A 20981-nucleotide genomic window follows, 5' to 3' on the forward strand; every position below is an offset into this window, starting at 1 on the left:
GAACTAGAGGAACAAGGTATATATTTGGATTGGTGGACAAGAGTACAGCTAGAATCTAGATATGCTAAAGATAAACCTCGGGTTTGTTGTAGAACAATCGGAATTTGACACACTTTTATATAAAATTTTATATGTATTTGTTACAGATAAAGATGGAGGATGAGGTGATTAAAGAATGTATGTTAAAATGGGCCCAAAATTTTGATTATAATATTGATCTTGACCATTGGTTGCAAATATGGAAAAACAAATGTTAGAATAACAATATCGGTTGCCTTTAAAGAGAATGTATATAAAATGTTCTATAGGTGGCATATAACACCAGAGAAATTAGTCAGAATGTATCCTGCAGTGTCTGATAAATGCTAGAAATGTAAGACACGGGGGGGGGGAGTTATTTCCATGTTTGGTGGAAGTGTAAAGAAGGTGATGCTATATTGGAGAAGGGTTCATAAAATGTTACAGAAAATATGTTTGTTACCGCTACCATTTAAACCTGAAATGTTTCTGCTTAATATTATGCCTGATGTAAAAGACAAGAAAGTTAAATATCTAATTATACATATAGTTACGGCAGCAAGAATTCTTTATGCTAAACACTGGAAGAAAGCAGAGATACCAACAGAAAACAAACTTTTGACAAAAAATTTTGAAACAGCAGAAATGGATATACTGTCAAACCTGTTGAAGACAGCAGTAAACAAAATGTGAGAAGCAATTGGACACTATTTTATGACTGGGTGGAAAGAAACTTCAAAGACCAAGAACAATGAATACATATAATATAAATTTGGATAGACTCCAACTTGAACTATATAGTATTTGACTCTTTTCAGGAAACATAACAAAAGATTTTAATGCTTTGACTGAGTGATACTAGCTTTAGTAATTCTACAAAGAAATAGTACTGGAAACAAAGAACTAAGACTTCTTCGTCTTCATGGCCTTGGGCACTCTTATCTGTGGGACTGCCTTTCCTCCTATGCTCCACCACATCAGCTTTGCTCGTGTCAGCAGGGTCTCCTGCAGGTGTCAACCTACAAATGGGCAAAATCAACAACTGCCTGCACATGGGCTGTCTCTGTTGTACCCTCTCACCTTAGGGAAGGGCCTGTTTAAGGAGTTCAGGAAAGCTCCTAGACTCCCGGTTTTCTGCAAACTATGCAAAACTGAATTATTTAAGAGGGCTTTTCTGCACAGGTAATAGGGTTGGCAGTGAGTCAGTGAGAATAGCTGCTCTGTAGAACTCTCCGCTCCATGAGCATACATTGCTGTTGGTAGGGGGAGAAATCTGTCAGGGTTATCTCTCTTCCCTGCCCCCAATTCTCTCAGTTTATGAGAATGTTCTGTAGTGAGATTGGCATCTCTCTCTATCATAATTCTCGGTGGTGGCACGTTGCTGAACATTCCACACACTCCCAAATCAATACGCTCCGTGATGTGTCACTCAGAAGCTTTCCGTATCCACTAGCTGCGTTGCCTGAGTCCCGCCTCCAACATTCTAAACAGTTTGCTGTTCCTCAACCCCCATAGCCAGTTGGAACACAGAGGTCATTTGCATATGCAGCCTCATTGGCCTTTACCTGTACCATTCTAAACAGTTCGCTGTTGCTGTTGGGAGTCACTGAACATGTCCTGAGGTAAAATTGCCAGTCTCCCTGTGGGGCCTGGAGATCACCCAGAAATCACCGTGTTCCCCAGCCACAGCAAATCATTTCCCCTACAGAAAATTTCCCAGCTATTACAACTGATCTTCAGATGACCAAGATCAGTTCACCTGGAGACAATGGCTACTTTGGGCAGTGGACTCTATGGCATTATATCTTGCTGAAGTCCCTTCCCACCTCAAACCCTGCCCTCCCCAGGCTCTACCCCTCAAATCTACAGGTATTTCCCAACCCAGACTTGGCAACCGTGTAATCGGCTATGGTACCACTTTCCAGACCCTTGGAACCCAGAAAACATGACACAGGAGGAGGTGCTTTTCTACCTTAGCTGTGACTGCATAGCCCCAAAGTAACATAAGCCAACCTCCAGGCGGCACCTGGAGATCTCCAGCTATTAAAACTGATGTCCAGATCACCAAGATCAGTTCTCCTGGAGACAATGGCTGCTTTGGGCAGTAGATTCTATAGCATTATACCCTGCTGAGGTCCCTCCCCACCCCAAATCCTGCCCTCCCCAGGCTCTACTCCTCAAATCTACAGGTATTTCTCAACCCAGAGTTGGCAACCGTGTAATCTGCTATGGAACCACTTTAGCTGCCACTGCATAACAACCCCACCCCACCCCCAAAAAATAAGTCAGAGGTGGAGAGAACCATACCTGTTACCATGAGGCTGTCCTCCCATTCTACCCATTTGGGGCAGCAAAATGACTTGAGCCTTTATAGCTAAGCAGAAGGAAAGAAACATGACTTGCCTCCCTCCATTTTCCCCTTCCCTCTGCCACCCCACCAGCCACAGTCTGGACACTCATCTGGAGCTTCCTTCTAGATTCTGTTGTATTTCTTCCCACAATGGGCATTACACCTAGTTTCCATATAAATAATGGCTTTTTCCTTCTTTCACAGCCAGATTAGTTGTAGCTGCTGTATTCTGGTGGAGATCATACAGAACTTGTTTATGCTATTGCTTTGCTGCCAGCAAAGTTTCTAAAAACTGATGGTCTGTCTAGCCATTTAGTGTTTCCAGTACCTGTTCAGTAGATACCTAGTAGCAAAACCTTTGTTTGGTTGTGCTGAATAAATAATACATTTGAATAATAACTAAAATAGCCTGTGCAGTAGTATAATTATATAGTACCCTTTCCAAAAAGCCCCTGTGTAGAATTTTACATATTGGCAGTGAAGAGTCTCAGGCAGCACCTCATTCATTGCAGGGAAGGAAATTTAAATTGGCTCACTGTGATTAGATAACCACTGAGTCATTTATTCAGAAATGACATTGTCTTTGTGGATTTTTGTTTTTTAATTAATTGACAGAGGACAAAGTACCCAATTATTTTAATCTTAACATAAAGAAATTAAAGAATAGGCTTGGAGAAGCCATAATCTGAAGGGGACCAAAGGAAACTGGTGAATGAGATACCCACTGTGGAAAAGCCAGGTGCCTTTTTATGGCCTGGTATAAACCTGGCTGACCTTTCCTTTCCTTGCCACATAATTGATGCCTAACAAACTCCTACTGTATAATTGATGCCTAACAAACTCCTACTGTATCTACTGGGGAAAGCTCTGCTGTTTTTTTCCCCACTGAGATCAAATGATTATTATTTGGGAAAGGTGCCTGAAGTCAAAGAATGGCAGTTAATAGCTGATTCCTGATACTGAGCAGTGAAAGCACAAGTTTCATTGTTTGGAAATGCAGTATTTGCAGATAATTTGTAGTTGCAGCTGAGAGCCCAAGATTTGTGGCTGCCAAGCAAAGACATTTGGTTGCTGTTATATATTGCTAGGAAAAAGGCCCGTTGTGGAAATAAATACAATGACCTCTAGAAAGAGGCTCTGGGCAGGTGCCCCGGCCTTGGACACTCAGTGTCAATTTGCTGTGGCGACCTCAGCAGGGTATAATGACACTGAGTCCACCATTTTCTCCAGAGGAACTGATCTCTGCTACCTAAAGAACAGTTGTAATTTTGAGTGATCTCCAGCCCTCACCTGGAGATTGACAACGATGGTTCCCCAGAAGGGAATAGTTGGTTTGGAGGGTGGAGTCTATGGCTTTGTACCTATCTGAGGTCCCACGCCTCCTGAAACCTCACCCTCTCCAGGCTCCACCCCTCACCTCTCCAGGAATTTCCCACCTGGAGTTGGCAAGCCTATCTCCTTCCCAGCCAATCATCAACCTACCTTTATTTCCCCCTCACTCTTCAGCTTTCCACCCCACACACACCTGCAGCCTCTCCCGTGCTCTGAAGCCCTGACTGCTACGTCACATTGGCTGTCATATGGGGGCCACCTCAGCAGCATATAAGGATACAGAGCCCACCATTTTCTCCAGGGGAACTGATCTCTGCCATCTGGAAAGCAGTTGTAATTCTGAGTGATCTTCAGCCCTCACCTGGAGATTGGACACATTTTACCTCAGAACAGCAAAACTGTTTAGAATGTTAGAGGCAAAAGCCAATCAAGTCGCATATGCAAACGACCTCTGTGTTCCGAGGCAGAGGCCAATGAGGCTGCATATGCAAATAACCTCTGTGTTCTGACTGGCTATGGGGGGGAGAGGATTAGCAAAATGTTTAGAATGTTGGAGGCAGGACTCAGGCAAAGCAGCCAATGACAGATCAGAGAGCGAACTGATTTTGGAGCGTGTGGAATGTTCTAGAGAAGTGCCACCACCATTCGGCTCTTATTTATAAGGGAGATGGTATATTTGTCCTGTTTAATATGGTAGTGTAGCAATCATTTGACTTCTGAAAATCCCAGTGAGAGTACTAGGGGTATATATAGTGTATATAAAACTTCATACAAAAATGAGCCTATATGAGAAGTACAGACTAATATATGCTATCTTGGAATGTTTTCTTGTAGAAATCAATGGACCCTGGCAGTGTTAACATTCAAAAATCTGGAGTTTACAGACAAGAAAAGGTAAACAAAGTAGAATATATCTTAATCTGGGCTCTTTTTGTTGTTGTGTTGAATAAAGGTAAACCTTAGTTCCAGTGTTCCCATGAGTATTTTGACAGAGACCTTAGTGATGGGTTTGTTGTCTTTAGTGGCAAAGTGATGATTTGTGTGATACAGGGAAAAAAGATGTCTGTAGTTCATCCACTGTATATTCTTGAGTGAGCATCAGTCTGCTTAAAGGGCAGACACATGTCTTCGAATTAGGGTTGCCAAGTCGTTGTGACTCACCGGTGGGGGAGCGTTGCTTTGGTCCGGAAGCTGCTGAGGGGTGCGCGCGCCGCCAGAACGTCACAAGAAGTGACGCACGACGTAGAGCATGTTGGGGGCGTGGCCCCAGTCGTTGGAGGGAAAACCATAGAGTTTCTCCTCCGACGATTGGGGCCACGCCCCCAACGTGCTCTATGTGGTTGCGTCACTTCCTGTGACGCGCCCACGCTGCGCTTCGGGGGGCAAGGTTCCCCCGGTGCCCGATTCCGTGGTGACGGAAATCGGGCTTCTAAAGCGGGGGTTTACCCCCACTTGGCAGCCCTACTTCAAATGTGTGGGTAATAGAAGCCTAAGAGCCAAAACTCTTGACCACGAGTTTTCAGTGTGTAACAAGTATATCTAACCATTCCACTCTAGTTACGAAAAATAGGCCTAAGCTAGAATTTGAGCCTGCATCCTTCCGAATTGTCATGAGTGGACTATCCTAGTCTATATAGAGCTATGCTGATAAGTTCATGAATTAAATATATACCTACCGGTATTCTTAAATACATGCCTAGGCTGTGAAGAGGCACAATAAATGTGTAGTAATTGCTGAGGGTGACAGTAGTGAGTAAATTGAGCTGGGAAGGTTGAAAGTACCTCAGGTGAAACCATGATTTATTTCACTATAATGAGTGTGATTGTTGCTCATAATCCATTCCACAAATTGTGGCTGGTATGTCAGACCAGGTTCTGAAGTCATTATTTTGAAGCAGACTTATTAACAACACTCTTAACTATAGTGTGTGTGTGTGTGTGTTTTGTGGCTTGTTTCCTGGCTCAGCTCACTCTGCATTGTGGGTTGGGATGTCAGCCATGGCTGTGTGCAAGAGGTTTGGGAGAGAGCTAAGACAGTGAAACCAGCATTTGCTTGAAATAAACCAGGTTTGAATGATGGTCTGTGAGCCAAACTGTGGTTTCGCAAGCTAACCCAAGTTAAAATAAACCCTGTTTGCTTGCTATGTCTGAACTGGGATTAAGTGTCAAGTTGGCAAGGAAAAGAGAGTATGTATGCTATACATTTTATTAAAAGATAGACAAATTGGGTTGGATCCAACCAGCTTTTCTACTAGTGAAAAAGGAAGGAGGTGCCCTCTTTTAGAGAGGTGGATCATGAGCAAAGAACTCGTGCAGGGTTGAGTGTCATTGAAATGCCGTCATGGGCTGTATGGGCACAGCTATTCACAACTGGGCACTCCTGCATATCATCCTTAACTGTATATTTTCTTGTGAGTGGATTGTCTCTTCTTACTTCTGTTACTTCATTTGATATTTTGAGCAATGTCTCTTCATGCCCTAGCAGTTGGAAATGGATTTTGGAGAAGTTCCAGATAAACAAGAAACTCAGACTGCAGAATCGGTCAGAAAGCAGCAAGAACAAATTCAAGTCGATGAGACTAGTCTTGCCAATACCTTACAGCACATTGTGGGACAGCTAGACGTTCTCACTCAGGTATGGAATGTCCTCAAGGGTCTTATTGAACTCTTTCTGCCTCTCTGGCTCATCCAGTTTCATTCCTCAGGAGTAGTTTTGGGACAGAAAGGAAAAAATCTTTATTGTACAATGTTGATGACCATTGGTTTAAGATGGCTTTACATTTCAAAAGATGATTATATAAATACTTATATCCTAAGTTATAAGCGGTGGTGGCTAAGTGGAAGAATTACAGCCTTCATGTGCTACTTGTGGACTTTCTGTGGGCATCTGTTAGGCCATTGTGAAAAATAGGATGCCGGGCTGGATGGGCATCATCCCACAGGGCTCTTCTGACACTCCGGTATTTCCCATTCCCATTGTTAAGACAGCATTCTATCTGCAAGGCTTTCAGTTTTGTTGCCACTCTTCAAATATTGGATACCAGCTTTGAGACTGGAAAACAGGCAAGACCTAGCAACTTCGGTCATCTGGGAGGAGTAGTCTAATGTTAGGGAACAATGGGTATTGATTGCTGTCAAGATCTCTTTGTCTGTTCCCAGGTAGCTCTTGGGGCATGTAAGCAACAATCACCTTTCTGGATCCTATGATCTTCTGGATCTTGTAATCTTCTCCAGCATTTTCAGTTAGACCTGTCATTGTAAAAAAAAACACAATTCCAATGCGCAACACATTTATGTGTGTTCAGAACTGATTATACAAGTGAAACAAAATTACAGTGATCTTGCAGAACATATCATCTGAACAGAAAGTATGCCTTTTTGGGATGGGTGTTTGCAAAATAATGTGTAAAAGAAGAGCAGCTCTTCAGTTAAAGAAACTGAAGTTGACTGATAATTTTGTTATACGGCCGTGAGAGAAGCACATATTTAGCCAAACATGGTGTTAAGGAGGAAGAGGAGAATTAGGCTAAAATAAAACAAAATTGAATATTTAGGGTAGGAATCCATAAATTGAATTGCTTGCATCACTACTGCATAAAATGCAGTAGTGCTGCTTACAGTCTTGTATTTTATGCTCAGAACTTTAAAATGTCTTTCTATGCAAGTATTAATTGGTATGGTCCTCAAATCATACTACTGGACTAGTACAGTTGAAGTGTTAGTGCAATGTATATGCCATTCCTTCCCAAGATAACTGTCTTAAAGGTGGAGTGGGATGGAGTGCTGTGTACACAGGGAAGCAGCAGGGTGGCTTTTATCCTCTTGCGTAGCCACCTTCTGCCAGATACTCATCATAGGAGGAATGATGACACTGGAGTAGTATTATGCCCTATGCAACAGGACATTCCTTGTTTCAGCATTCAACATTTCAGTTAGCAATTGAGAGCTATACTGGGACACAGCAGTGACTGCTGAATGCCTTGCTGAACAAGGACTCCCTGAGAGGTCAGACGTATGTCTCCATGTTAGTGAATGAATAAAATCGCAGGAGACACCAGACCAGGAAAGGAAGCATGTGATGTCACAGTATTGGGTCTCTTGCGTGTGATGCCTCCACCGTGGCATTCCCTTGGACAGTGCCACAGAATGACCAGTAGAGGGCCATAAAATATCCCCTATTGAAAGAAAGGCCGTTTGTGTTGCAACTGAGAGTGTGTATTCTGCTCTCCAGTATATGTGAAATTAATAAAGGTGTTGTGTGGTCCCTTTAAATATGCATTCTCTCATTTGCAGAGAACATAAGAATGATTAGATACTGTGTTTTATCCCCCCCCCCCCCGGTTATTACACATGTTCAACTAGAACTGAATGTGTTACAGCATTCTGCTTATCTTGTGGGATATTCCCAAGTCAGTATTTCATCACACACAATGACATAGTAATTTGGTATATTTTGTCAGCTTTCACCCTTGTCTGAATAAGTTTGTTTTATTAGGCTTTCATTTGTATTTATTATAGACATATAGGTATGCCAGTTCCCTTCGTTCTTTTATCCTCCAGTATGACCCAGGCTAGCCCGATCTTGTCAGATCTCGGAATCTAAGCAGGATCAGCTCTGGTCAGTATATGGTCACTATGCAGAGGAAGGCAATGGCAAACCACCTCTAAATGCCTCTTGCCTGAGAACCCTACAAAGTTGCCAGAAGTCAGCTGTGGTTTAACAGAAAACAACAACAGCAGCAACAAATCGCCAACAGATAAAACTCAAGCCAGAGAGATACAGGTAGAGACTGAGTTGTTTCTCAGTGGCTCCCATTTTCTCTGGGACAAAGGAAATGAGTTGCAACTTTGGGCCCTGATAAAAAGAAGCAAAAAGGATTGCTTCTCACTAGGATCGTCAGGAATAAGAGGACAGGCTGTCTCAGTTATAAATAAATAGTTACAGTTGGTCCTGTGGGTATAAGCACTTCTCTTGGAATAACACTGCAGTGAGTGAAGGAAACAGAAATTGGGACAGTCTGATCACCACTGATGGGGGATCCCCCGGAACGGACCAATGAGTCTCCTGAAGCCTGGGAGGTTTCAAGAAAAGGGTCTGTACGGTTTCCAATGGTTTGTTCCTCACCCTCCTTAAACTTGGGTTTGTACCTCTTCCCACCAGAAAGTTTGAGGAAACAACAGTGTTCCTTGATACCTTCTTGGAGCCTGGAGAGCAAATTTGGATTGGGGGAAACCTGGTGGGGTCAGGTTTGAAAAAGCAGACCAGTTTCTCCACCTCGTTCTTCCTGTGGCAGTGGTGTCAGTGATGGATAAGAGGGTGGAGAGTGGTGTTGCCTCCTTCTCCCCCTGTCTGTCATAGTCAAAAGCTTTTAAGGTGGTGTGCAATTAAGCCCATAGTTCCTTGACACAGTGATTTTCTTAGAAAGGGGTATTTATTCATTTGTACCGGCTGGCTTCTTTTGGGTGACATTGTTTCATTGTGGAGAGGAGCAAGAAAATCACATAGGGTAATAGTAGTTGCCAAGGATAATAGTAGTTGCCAAGGAGGACGTATTTGAAACTGAAAATAAACAGAAATGAAAGTTTTTGTGCTGGTAGTTAGGTCAACTCACACAATCTGCTTTAGCCTTGCAGTATGTGTGCGTTCAACCCATGACACTAGATGCTTCAGGGGTTTTTCTTTTTGTATGCTTGTTTAACTTACCAACAAATTATTCTGCTTATGCTGTCACCAGTGTGTACATTTAAATACAAATAAATATGATGTGCAGCACATCCAGATCCTCTGCATGTTTACTTTGATGTAAACCTCACTGAGGTCAGTGGGAATGAATCCCAAGTGTGTTTGTAGGATTGCAGCTTGAAGTGGCTAGCCTTGCAGTCCTGTCCTACAGCTGCCTTTTTCATTTTTCAGACTGTTTCCATTCTGGAACAAAGGCTGACATTAACAGAGGACAAGCTGAAGGAATGTCTTGAGAATCAGCAGAAGATTGCTCAAAGTAAATCCAGTTGATTTCCCCAGGGACCTGATGAAGCCAGGATCATTGGCACAGTGTGCATTTTAAGCTTTTTTGTATGAACGGGATTTTTAAACTGAAAAGTGTTTCCTATTTTATTAGATTAAATTGTACAGTTAAAGGTGCCTGTAAATACATTTTTGTTAAGATTAAATTTTCCTTTCTTACTAAAGAAGACCGTTTCTTGGCTTTACCAATAGAATTTTCCTGCCTTTATCCTGAAAGGTGTTCGTTAAAACAACAGCTTCTCTTCTCTCAACTTCTACGTTATGGGCTGATCAGCATCATTTGGAAGTGGGAAGGTTCTAAGTCCTGCTATGGTGGGTTGTTGTGACTATGCCTGTGTGTAGGAAAGCAGTGGGGGGGGGGGTCTTCGCCTTAGATACAGAAAGAGAAATAAGTGGAAGGAGTTTGCCTTGATTAGAAAAAAAAAAAGGTTTATCAAAAGCTTTTTCAGCCGAAGTGTAACTCATATTTGGAAAATCCTGCATCAGGTATGAAGTGGCTACAAAAAAATTCTAGTGGGACAATTTACCGTATTTTTCGGACCATAAGACGCACCTGACCTTAAGACGCACCTAGTTTTTAAAGGAGGAAAACAGGGGAAAAAATATTCTGAACCTTCGGTCCATAAGACGCACTCACTTTTCCTCCCACTTTTTTTGGAAGAAAAAGTGAGTCTTATGGTCCAAAAAATACGGTAAATATGTCCCCTGAAATATCTCCTGCACAAAGAGAATGCTGGGATATACCTTTCACCATATGTTATAGAGTTGAAAAATAACAGATTGGAGTTTGGGGTGAAGCATGCCAGCTAGCATCCGTTCTGCATCCAAATTATTTAATAAATTTTAATGTGTAATCAAGGGGCCCTCGGTGGCTCAGTGGTTAAGACGCTGAACTGCAGACTGGAAGGCTGGTAGTTCAGTTCGAGACCCCAGTGCCACATGACGGAGTGAGCTCCCGTCTCTGGTTCCAGCTCCCGCCAACCTAGCAGTTCGAAAGCAAGAAATTGCATTTGGAAGTACTGCTTCGGTGGGAAGGTAACAGCATTCCGTGTACCTCGGCATTTAGTCATCCTGGCCACATGACCATGGAAACATCTTTGGACAGCGCTGGCTCTTTGGCTTGGAAATGGAGATGAGCACCGTCCCCTAGAGTCGGATTCGACTAGCTTTTGAGCAAGGGATACCTTTACCTTAATGTGTATTTTAGGAGCCACGGTGGCTCAGTGGTTAAAACGTTGAAGCTGCAGACCAGAAGGCCTGTAGCTCGGCAGTTCGAGACCCTAGTGCCGCGTGTTGGAGTGAGCTCCCGTCTCTGGTCCCAGCTCCCACCAACCTAGCAGTTCGAAAGCAAGAAATTGCATTTGGAAGTACTGCTTCGGTGGGAATGCCGTGTACCTCGGCATTTAGTCATGCTGGCCACATGATCACAGAAATGTCTTCAGACACCCCTGGCTCTTCAGCTTGGAAACAGAGATGAGCACCGCCCTCTAGAGTTGGATTCAACTAGCCTTCGAGCAAGGGAAACCTTGTTTTATTTTGCATATTTATTTCATGTATAGCCCACCTTTCTTGCTAAACTCACGGCAGATTACAAAATACAAAATCAGTGTCTTCAGACAACATAAGACATACAACAAACAATTGCACTAGACTAGGATTAGAAGATGATGCAAATAAAAAAGGAGTTTAAGACATGACATGCTATAAATAGTGCAGAAATCCAGGAACAGAACCGGGAGCTAGGCAGAACCTGCAGACATCACTTCCATTCTGCAGTCCCTTCATTGGCTACCCATTAATTACTGGGCTCAATTCAGGTTGCGGAGGGTTGCGGTGGCGCAGGTGGTTAAACACCTGCTGTAATAACATCTACGAACTGCTGTAGCAGTTCGATACCCACCGTGGCCAGATTGAGCACCTGGCCCTTTGTCCCAGCTCCCGCCAACCCAGCGGTTCGAAAGCGCCCTTAACCAACTAAGCGCGAGTAGATAAATTGGGAACCTACCTTAGAAGGTAGGGGGCACCCTCCCCCATTCCGGGGGTCGTTGGAGGGCCAGTTTCAGCGGAAGGTGAACGGCGGCGGCAGCAGCGAGCGGAAAAATGGCGTCCGGAATACATCAGTGGCGAACCTGACGGCAACGGAGAAGGCGGAGCCAGGACGACGTGTGAGTGTGGCGGCGCAGGCGGGCGGAGCCGTAAAGGACAGAGCCAGGACCCTGCCAAGCATGCCACACGCCAGAGGGGCCTACCGATCCGCCGCGAAAAGAGGACCGCCAGAAAAGAGAGGAGCCAGAAGCCGCAGCTGAAAGACAACGGAAAGAAACCCCCCCCCCATCCACTGGGTGCTAGTAGGGATGTCCCCACCCCTGATGAATTGTGGCCTTAGATAAGGGGTAATGGATAACTGTATAGCCGCTCAGAGACCCCTTCGGGGATTAGAGCGGGATAGTAAGACGAAAGTAATAAATAATAAATAATAAATAAATAAATAAATTTGACTATCCCATACAAAGCCCTTCATGGCCTTGGTCCCTCATATATGCAGGGCCACCTCTCTCCTTATACTCTGCCACGCCAACTTCACTCACCCTAACAGGGCCTTCTGCCGGACGGACAAAATCAATAGCCACCTGTACCCGTGCGTTCTGTGTTGTGGCCGTCACCTGATGGCATAGTCTCCCTGATGATGTCAGGAAGGCTCCCACTCTCCTGGCTTTCTGCAGACTATGCAAACCAGTCTTATTCAAGAGAGCTATTTACACGGGTAAATAGAACTGTACTATAATGGTAAGAAAGTTGTATTGGTAAAAGGGATAGGGACCTTGGCCAACACCGTGTTGCTACTTAAACACTGTAGGTATGCTTCAGACTTGGTAGTTTCTACAGTGTATCATGTTTAAGAGCTCATGTTTTGTTTCAGCTCTGCTTGAGATTTGTTTGTTTTCTGGTTTCCGAAGTCTAAACCCTATTGTATTGCTCATTGGATGTCCCGTCTTGCTGACTCTAGTTGATTTGTGCCATGTAATCCACCTTGAGTCTCAGTGGGGAAGGCAAACTATAAATAGCCAAAATGTATAAAATGGATTACAGTCATAGAAGACATATAACAAAACCCTGCAATAGACTACAATTCTGTTTATTTTGTAAACATGCCCCCTGGGCCTATAGCCCTTTTTACTTTCTAAAAGTAAATATTTCTTTTATATGGAATGATTAAAGCGGGGGAGGCCAGGTGAGGGCACAACAGAGAGAGCTCAAACATGGGCCTCTGTTTCCACCCATTTGCAGGATGGCATCTTCAGAAGGCCTTGCTCAGTTGAGCAAAGTTGTCATGGTGGAGCATATCAAGAGAGGTGGTCCTGCAGGTAAGTGGGTCCAAAGCCATGAAGGGGCTTGTAGGTGATGACCAGTACCTTGAACTGAACATGGTAAATGATCAGTAGCCAATGAAGTGACTGCAGGAAATGTATCAATATTTTCTGGGTCTGATATACCTGGAGCTGAAAAATACTGACTTTTTTTTTTTTTGCACTCCCCTAGTTTTAAACACTTACCTCCAAGCCATTAAGAAGTCCTCATCAGTTAGCTAACTTCAGCTCAAACCTATTCTTGCTAAAGTGTGTGGAATAAGTCCTGTTGGCAAATCTTTCTAGGAGTAACCTTTTATTCTGAAACCACAGAGGGGAAGTGTAGTTGCTCAGTGGTAGAGCATCTGCTTGGCACGCAGAAGGTCCCGGGTTCATTCCTTGGCATCTCCGGTTAAAAAGGGTCAAGTAGTAGCTGATGTGAAAGACCTCTGTCTGAGACCCTGGGCAGCCGCTGCCAGTTTGAGAAGACAATACTGACTGGACAAAGGCTCTGTGTTCACATTCATTGTATTTGTCTTGCTGATGCTAAAAGGATGAGGAAATGATAGGCTGGCTCTTTGTGGAGGGTCGTGGCAGTGTCAATGGCATAATTCCAAACAGAGCTAACGTAACTCGCTCGGACCTGGATGGCTCAGGCTAGGCCAGTCTCATTAGATGTCAGAAGCTGAGCAGGGTCAGCCCTGGTTAGTAATGTCCAATGGGAAGTCCAGCGTTGCTCCACAAAGGCAGGCAATGGCAAACTGCCTCTGTTCATCTCTTGCCTTGAAAACCCTATGAGGTTAAGTTGACTGAGACTTGACAGCACTTTCCACCCCCCACCCCACCCCATGTAAAGTATTGATGCAACCTATGATGGTGCTTATCATTAAAGCATCTGCTTACTTGTTTTAACTAGAGTATTTTTGAGGAGCTGAAAACCTTACTCACTATAGCTTTCAGCTCTAAAACTGCTGTAGTTCCATGCTTTGATTATTTTTATCAATGACTTCCAGCGATAAGACTGGAGCACAAAACTATTTTTATTTAGTTTTGTGAAAGAAATCTTGATGCAAATTAATTGTAAATCATTTTTTTAAAGTATTTTAACTGAAAGCGGTGAAGTGATTAGAGTTTCAGGTTTAAATCCAGTCATGCCGCTCCCTGGGTGATCTTGAGTCTTTCTTAGCCCAGCTCACCTCACAGGGTTGTCGTGAGGATAAACTGGAGGAAGGATGAACTAGGTATTCTGAACTCCTTGGAAGAAGGGGAAGATAAAATATCTAATGTCTCACAGCGGGTTTTCAGTTTATGCACTCACAAGGAAAAATGTTCCTGTCATTCTTGTTCATATTAGAATCTCCTGCTGTTCTCAGTTTGTATAGTGCAGCCTATTCTGTTGGCCTTCAGCTACGCAGGTAAGTGAAGAACCAGCATGGGGTAGACTCAAAGGAGGCACAGTTTAGTAGAACGGGATGTCTGGTGCGTGTGGGCTTTTCATTCCTCCTCCTACCACGCCTCTAAAATGTCTCACACTAGAGCAGTGATGGCGAACCTTTTAGAGACCGAGTGCCCAAACTGCAACCCAAAACCCACTTATTTATCGCAAAGTGCCAAGACGGCAATTTAACCTGAATACTGAGGTTTTACTTTAGAAAAAACAACTCGTACATTAACTTAAGATGATCCAAACAAAGTAAGGAAAGCAATCCCAAATGCTTTCATTTACTTAAAATTATTTGGCAGAGAATTCGACACTTTAATGATGGTCTGGGCCTGGCTGGGGTGATGGCACGTGTGCCCACAGAGAGGGCTCTGAGTGCCACCTCTGACACCCGTGCCATAGGTTCACCACCACTGCACTAGAGAATGCAATTTTGGGGATTATCTTCTGAGCAAATGTGTACTGTTACCCTTTGTATCCCACCATTCTCCAAGGAGCTTGTGACACTGTACACAATGCTATTTGACTTTCATAACAACCTTGTGAGGGCGTGACTGGCCTGAGGTCACTCGTTGAATTTCATGGCTGAGTTGGGATTTTAACCCACATTTCCCCTCTCCAGTCCTGCCTGCTAATGCTGGCTCTCATCCCATGTTGACTGCCGCCCTGACCTTGGCTCAAGGGTATGTTAAAAGTTTCAGTGAATCAGCCGCAATTCTCAGTGATACCAATGGGATTAACATTCTTTGTTTTATGTTCCTTTTCTCAGAAGTGTGGACGGCTGAGTTCAATGGTCTTGCTTCCTTTGAAGTGTATGCTGGATTACAGCCTGAGTAGGGTGCTACTGCCTCAGGGTTTACTCCTGAAGATATGTATAGAGGCTTTTGCTTGGTTGATTCGTTTGGCTGCTGTGTTTGCATAACCATGGATCTCCTCAGAAACCAAGTATTACTTATGAGGTATTTAAAAACACTACCTTCAAGATGAGCCATGGGGTGGGAGACTTTAAAACTACTCCCACTGTTGTGGGTGCCACAGAGGCAACTGTAGCCGTGCTGGTAAAAGTACCTGTAAAGAGGGACTGAGGCTAGTGGTTGGAAACCAGAGGCTGTTCTCTCCCTCTTGCTCCCCCCGCCCCGAGATCCCACAGACCAAAGGTATTCAATGAAGTGGCATTTTTGGCAATAGAATATGGGGCTGAACCACTTAAGAGAAGTCAGCGTTGAGTTAGTGGCCAGCTACTCCTTTGTTTAAAATAGCCTTCCAGAAAAAACTGAAGGATGGCTTTGTCACTTTTTGTCAGATGCATTCCCCTCAATATCACACATAATTACAGCCACCAGTGAGTGCCACCAGTTTAATTTTCACTTACTTTAGAACCCTCCCTCCCAAAAAAACATCATGGCCAAAGTACTTTTGAACAGAATATTCCTACCCAGGGGACTATAAATATTCTCTCTCTCCCGCTCTCTTTCCTGACACTGGAACATCTGTGGTGATCATCTTGCAAAACTGTGAGTACAGGAAGCAACTGAATGTAGATCACTGAGGGGGTGTTTGTTGCAAATTCCCCAAAAACCCTCTCTAAAATATGAACAGCTCATTTAGAAGAACTCTTCTGCAGGGCTGGTTCCAGAGAAGATGACAAAAGGGTTAAGGGTTCTATTTGGATCTCCAAGGCAGCTGCTAAGCCAAGTTCTTAAAAAAGCAGTTTAATTTGTTGCCCTTAGACTTGCCAAACATATGACCTCACTAAAGTTTTAGCAACAGTTCTTTTTACTAAGATTGGTCCCCGGGGAAGCAACATATGCCAGAGGGCTGAAGAAAAGGGAACTTTTGGCTGCTAGGGGCATGGAACATGTTAAAACATACTCGGACACTGTGAAAAGAAATAATCTTTTAAAACACTGCCCACCTTCCTTCCTGTCTGGGAGTTTAAATTGAAGCCGTATCATGGATACTTATAGTTGGCAGAAATTCAACAACATTAAGGAGAGGGATTGTGGTGAGATGTAGATCATACAGCTGAAACCAGCTTTATTCCTGTGCTCACAGTGGCTATTATCAACCTGTTCAACCCAAATTTTGTGTAGATTCAGGTAGCTTCGTCCTTTGTTACTTTTTTTTTTGAAGTTTTCACTCTCCAAAATAACATTTTTTGCTATCTTTAAAAAGAAAAAAAGAGAAGCTTTTATTTCCTTGTTTGATTTGGGCCCCGTTCACACGGAGGATTTGCCACAGGAGAGCAACGAGTGCATGGCGACTTATCTGGGCGCGACCACACCACAACATCTGGGAAGTGGAGCGCACCCGTGGCGTACCGCCGAAAATGCGGGATTAAAAACTACCTGCTCGGAGGTACTAGCAACCAGTTTGCCACGGGCTGCCTCCGGAGTCCCTCGGTGTGATCGTGCCAGCAACGGCTTTTCCCTCTGGCCCCACGTTGATGCGCAGGCGCGGAGGGAAGGAGCCGTAGATTGCCGCCGATGCGTGGGATTGCGTTATGGTGGCTCTAATTGCCCCCCCCCCCCGTGTTATCCGGCCCGTGTGACCGGGGGCCTTGATTCACAATTGAGTTTCTCTGAGCCATTGTGAAAATCAAGTCTTTGAAAAGCTCTCTTCTTCTGTCTGATGCAGCAAAGCAATGTTACAGGGCTAAGATGTATTGATTTGAATGCCCTGCTGCTCTTATGCAAGTCCTGGGTAATGGATCATTGTCCTGTGGTTTTTCCAAAGAATGCTGTCTGTATTGTACATTTTTATCCTGCCCATCTTCCACCACTCTCAGGGTGGCATACAAGGCCATCTGTTCCCCATTTTATCCTCACAACAATCCTGTGAGGTAGGTTACACTGTAGCAATGTGAATGGCTCGAGGTCTGAGTATCTGATGAAGGGAGCTTTGACTCTTTAAGGTGCTTCTAGCTGTTCCAGGTCATCACCAAATGAGTTTTAAGGTAGTGTAGGGGAATTGAACTGAGGTCTCTCAGATGGTAGTTCAGCACTCCACCACCACCATACTTTTTGCTGTGTGAACTTGTATCCGGTGGTGGGCTGCGATAAATTATATTAATTCATTCACCACCATACTTGCACGCTTGGTTAAGAAATGGGGAGTCCTGAGATCCTTTCCTTGTTCTGTCTGTGTGGCTCTGGAGTTGTGTTGGACAAATCTTCACGTGCCCCAGTTTATCTCCCAGATCAACGCAGTGTGCGTGATTTGATTTCAGGAGTGGGAGAAGCACAGCATCATTCATGCCGAGCATCCCTTGATAGGACCTGCTCAGGACTCTTGCTACCATGGCAACAGCTGGGTTGCCATAGGTTATAATGGGCACTGCATGATGAAAAGGGCACACGTTGAATCAGATTTTCTGCTATGGGCAAGATACTGGTGTTCAGGTTTGGAGGTATCTCTTGACTGAACCACTGTCATAGAGGATTTTGCCATTCTTCTCCGGTTAGGATGGTCCACCCTCGGAGACTCATGATAGGATTCCAGAATGCTTTGAGGGAAGGATTATTTGGGGAATTGCCGGTATGATTCTGTACAGGCCCCCATTTGGTAATGGAAAGTTGGATTATCAGGGACCATGGCTGCATCGCTCCCTGGTGTCCTCTTCCTTTGCCTTGTTAGACCTATGGCTCCTTAGGATACAGATAGGGATCGTGCCATGGCAACCATATAAGCTCACTTTACCTCAGCTGTCCAGCTTTCTGAGCAGCTCATTGTCTATTAAATCCTAGCTCTGAGCCCACCGAAGGTGAGTTAACTGTGGCTCAGGATAATGATGTGTACTATTTGCCGATACTTGCATAGACTCTGCTTGTGAATGCAAAAGCTATATTGGGGGAGTCTGATGCATCTTCTTGTAAAAGATTGTGTGGGTTGTTTGGGGTTGATTGTTCTGCCTGAGGTACACAGTCTGCTTAATGATGCTTTGCTTGCAAACTGGATCCTTGCCCATCATGGCTTGTAAAAATCTGGACAATTCTATATTAGGAAAGCTGTTGTTTAAAATGTTGTATAAAAACAATGGCATTTATCCCATGGCTCATAGTGGATCCAGGGCCAGTCCAGGATGTAGTACACTTTCATTTTGTTCTGTTTATTTAAGCCACATTGGGGGCCCAGTGGGGGGGGGAATAGGGGTAAAAATAAAACTAGTTAACACCCCAAGAGTACAGGGTGAATTTCCTTCAGCTTTACCCCCCCTATTGAAGAAGAAAACATTGGACAATGAGGATCTGAGCAATCTGAGATTGCAATTGCAAACTACCCATTTTGGGAGCTCTTGCAGAACATCCTGCTGACATGCAAGAGCTATTGCACTTTGGGGCCTCCGAGAGGTCAAGATACTCTGAGGAAGTCCTGGGTCTCCTTCCAGTGGTGCACCAGAGGGGTAGCAGCTGGTGAGCTTCTTGTCAGCTTTTGTGCCCCCCCCCCCAGGATTGCACTATTTGTGTTTAAGTAAGGGGCACACTTTAACTTTTTAATTTTTTATCACTTAAAAATAACTAATGCAAACAAACTTTCTTCCCTTCCCTCTCCTGTGGCAACCTGCTGTGCTCCCCCAAATTGTATCCCCAGAGGTCAGTGGACCGAACCCCTGTGGGGAGCAAAGTGGGGGATAGTGAGGAAGGGGGTGACACTGTCAGAATTATCCCCCTTTCCTGCAGCCGGAAGTCTTTCCCCACCTAGAATCCTGCCTAGAATTTCTGCAGGTGCTGCAAGGGAGGATTGTTTTCACCAATCCCCTCCTCCGAGGGCAGCCTAATATGTCCTCTGAAATGCTGCTTCTGGGGATGGGGGACCCCCAAGAGTACTTTGGGGGGAATCAGGTCTCTTTCAAGAATGGCAGGGAAGGCCCCCCCCCCCTCACTGTGCCCGTGGAAGTTCTAGGTAGGATCCAAGCCATAGTTAGGATCCACCCCTATATTATAAGTATGGGATAATGTGGGATAGAAATGAAATGGATAAAATAGTATGCTAACTGTACTGAGTGTGCACTTTGTGTGAGTGTGTACCTGTTTGTGTGCCTATTTTGGCCCAGATAGGGCCTTTCCCCCCTTCAGACTGGGCTATTTTTTCATGAATTTGAAATAAAAGGGTAGAATGTGTTTTCCAGAAAGCATGACTTTGATCTGTAGCTCATAGGATCACCCCTCCCCCTCTCCCGTACCTGCTTGAATTCTCTCACCCAGCTGTTTTCTCTAATGAAAATGAATTTGCATCATGTGCTTGTGTACGCCTACTTCTGCTATACTGTTTTCTATTCACAAAGCTAATTATTTTCTGCTAATGTGTGCTTCCATCTCAAATGAGGTACTGCTTTAAATCCTAATTACTTAATTGTGCCTTGCTGGTCCTGTGTACATTTCTTCTCTCTCTTACTTTCCCACACTATGGCGAAAAGCCATTGGGATAATTTCTCCCCCCCCTTCCCCTGTGTAATGGGTCATTTGAGCAAGCTAGGTTACTAAAAGGGTTAATGCAATAATTTTGCAGTGTGGGTTGTCTGGCTGAAGTTCAACATTGCTTCACTTCCCTTTTACACTCCCTCTGTGAGTATTTTCTTAACAGCTGTCTGGGATCTGTTCCATTCAGACTTCCCCTAGTGTGGGCCTATGAAAACATGCAGTCTGCTACTCTCAGTAAAATTTCCATTGTCGCACCCTTTACTGGAAAGGGGGGGAAAGAGCTTCGTTCGGGGGGCTTAAATTTAACATATGGAGCATATATTCTGAGATAGATCTTATTTTAATGATTAATAAAGGGTGGGAGAGCAATTCCATCATGGCCTGAAATCTATCCCTGTGTGAGTCTCTTGAATGTCCTGTGCAGCCACAGGCTTTGTGAAATGTATTTATAATGAGGAGGAATCTAGCTTCCCAGCTTGAGTATGAAGGAGGGTTGCTTGCTACCATTTCGTTCCTGAGCAAGGTCTTTTAACAGCTGCAGGGCATGCAGGAATTCAGCAGGTATAGCTGCCTCTTGCATTGTATCCCTGTGCTGGGAATCTGTGCTGGATAAGCACTTGCAAGCCATGTGACTACTAAAAGTACTCCAGGGCCCCTACACAAAACTGAGTCTAAATGTCAGCTCCTGTGGCTTTGTGGTTCTGGGGAAGTTGGCCTCCCAGCATCAGTTCCCAGTCTGCAAAATGAGAGTAACTGCCTCACTCTTTGGAGAATGAAAGATACCATTACAAATCTATTTGCACGTTAAACAACTTATAGAAATTATAAGCAACAAGAGGGGACCCGCAAGAAACTTGCGGAAGCAGCTGTCTTATTTCCACCATCTTTGATTCCTCCATTTCTCTCTCTCTCTCTCTCTCTCTCTCTCTCCTCTTCCTGCCTCCCTCACCCCATCATTTTCTCTCTCTTTCTGGCTGATTGGCCTCTTCCCTGCTGCATTGGCTGCCACTTGTCTGTTCCCCCCTCCAGCCTCAACAGCATTAGCAGC

The 20981-nt window shown here is 44.3% G+C and overlaps 1 protein-coding gene across 1 annotated transcript in view; it reads left to right on the forward strand.

Moving 5' to 3' along the window:
• POC1A (POC1 centriolar protein A) overlaps window positions 1-9778 on the forward strand; it is a 42754-nt gene extending 32976 nt beyond the window's left edge. The window contains exons 10-12 of the mRNA XM_015420912.1: window positions 4535-4594; window positions 6183-6335; window positions 9615-9778. Of these exons, the coding sequence (XP_015276398.1) occupies window positions 4535-4594; window positions 6183-6335; window positions 9615-9713 (312 nt within the window). The 3' untranslated portion in view covers window positions 9714-9778. The remainder of the gene's footprint in view (window positions 1-4534; window positions 4595-6182; window positions 6336-9614) is intronic.
• The last annotated feature ends 11203 nt before the right edge of the window (window positions 9779-20981 follow it).

This window comes from Gekko japonicus, unplaced genomic scaffold (genome assembly GCF_001447785.1).
Source record: "Gekko japonicus isolate JY-2015 unplaced genomic scaffold, Gekko_japonicus_V1.1 scaffold2634, whole genome shotgun sequence".
NCBI classification, from domain to species: Eukaryota; Metazoa; Chordata; class Lepidosauria; order Squamata; family Gekkonidae; genus Gekko; species Gekko japonicus.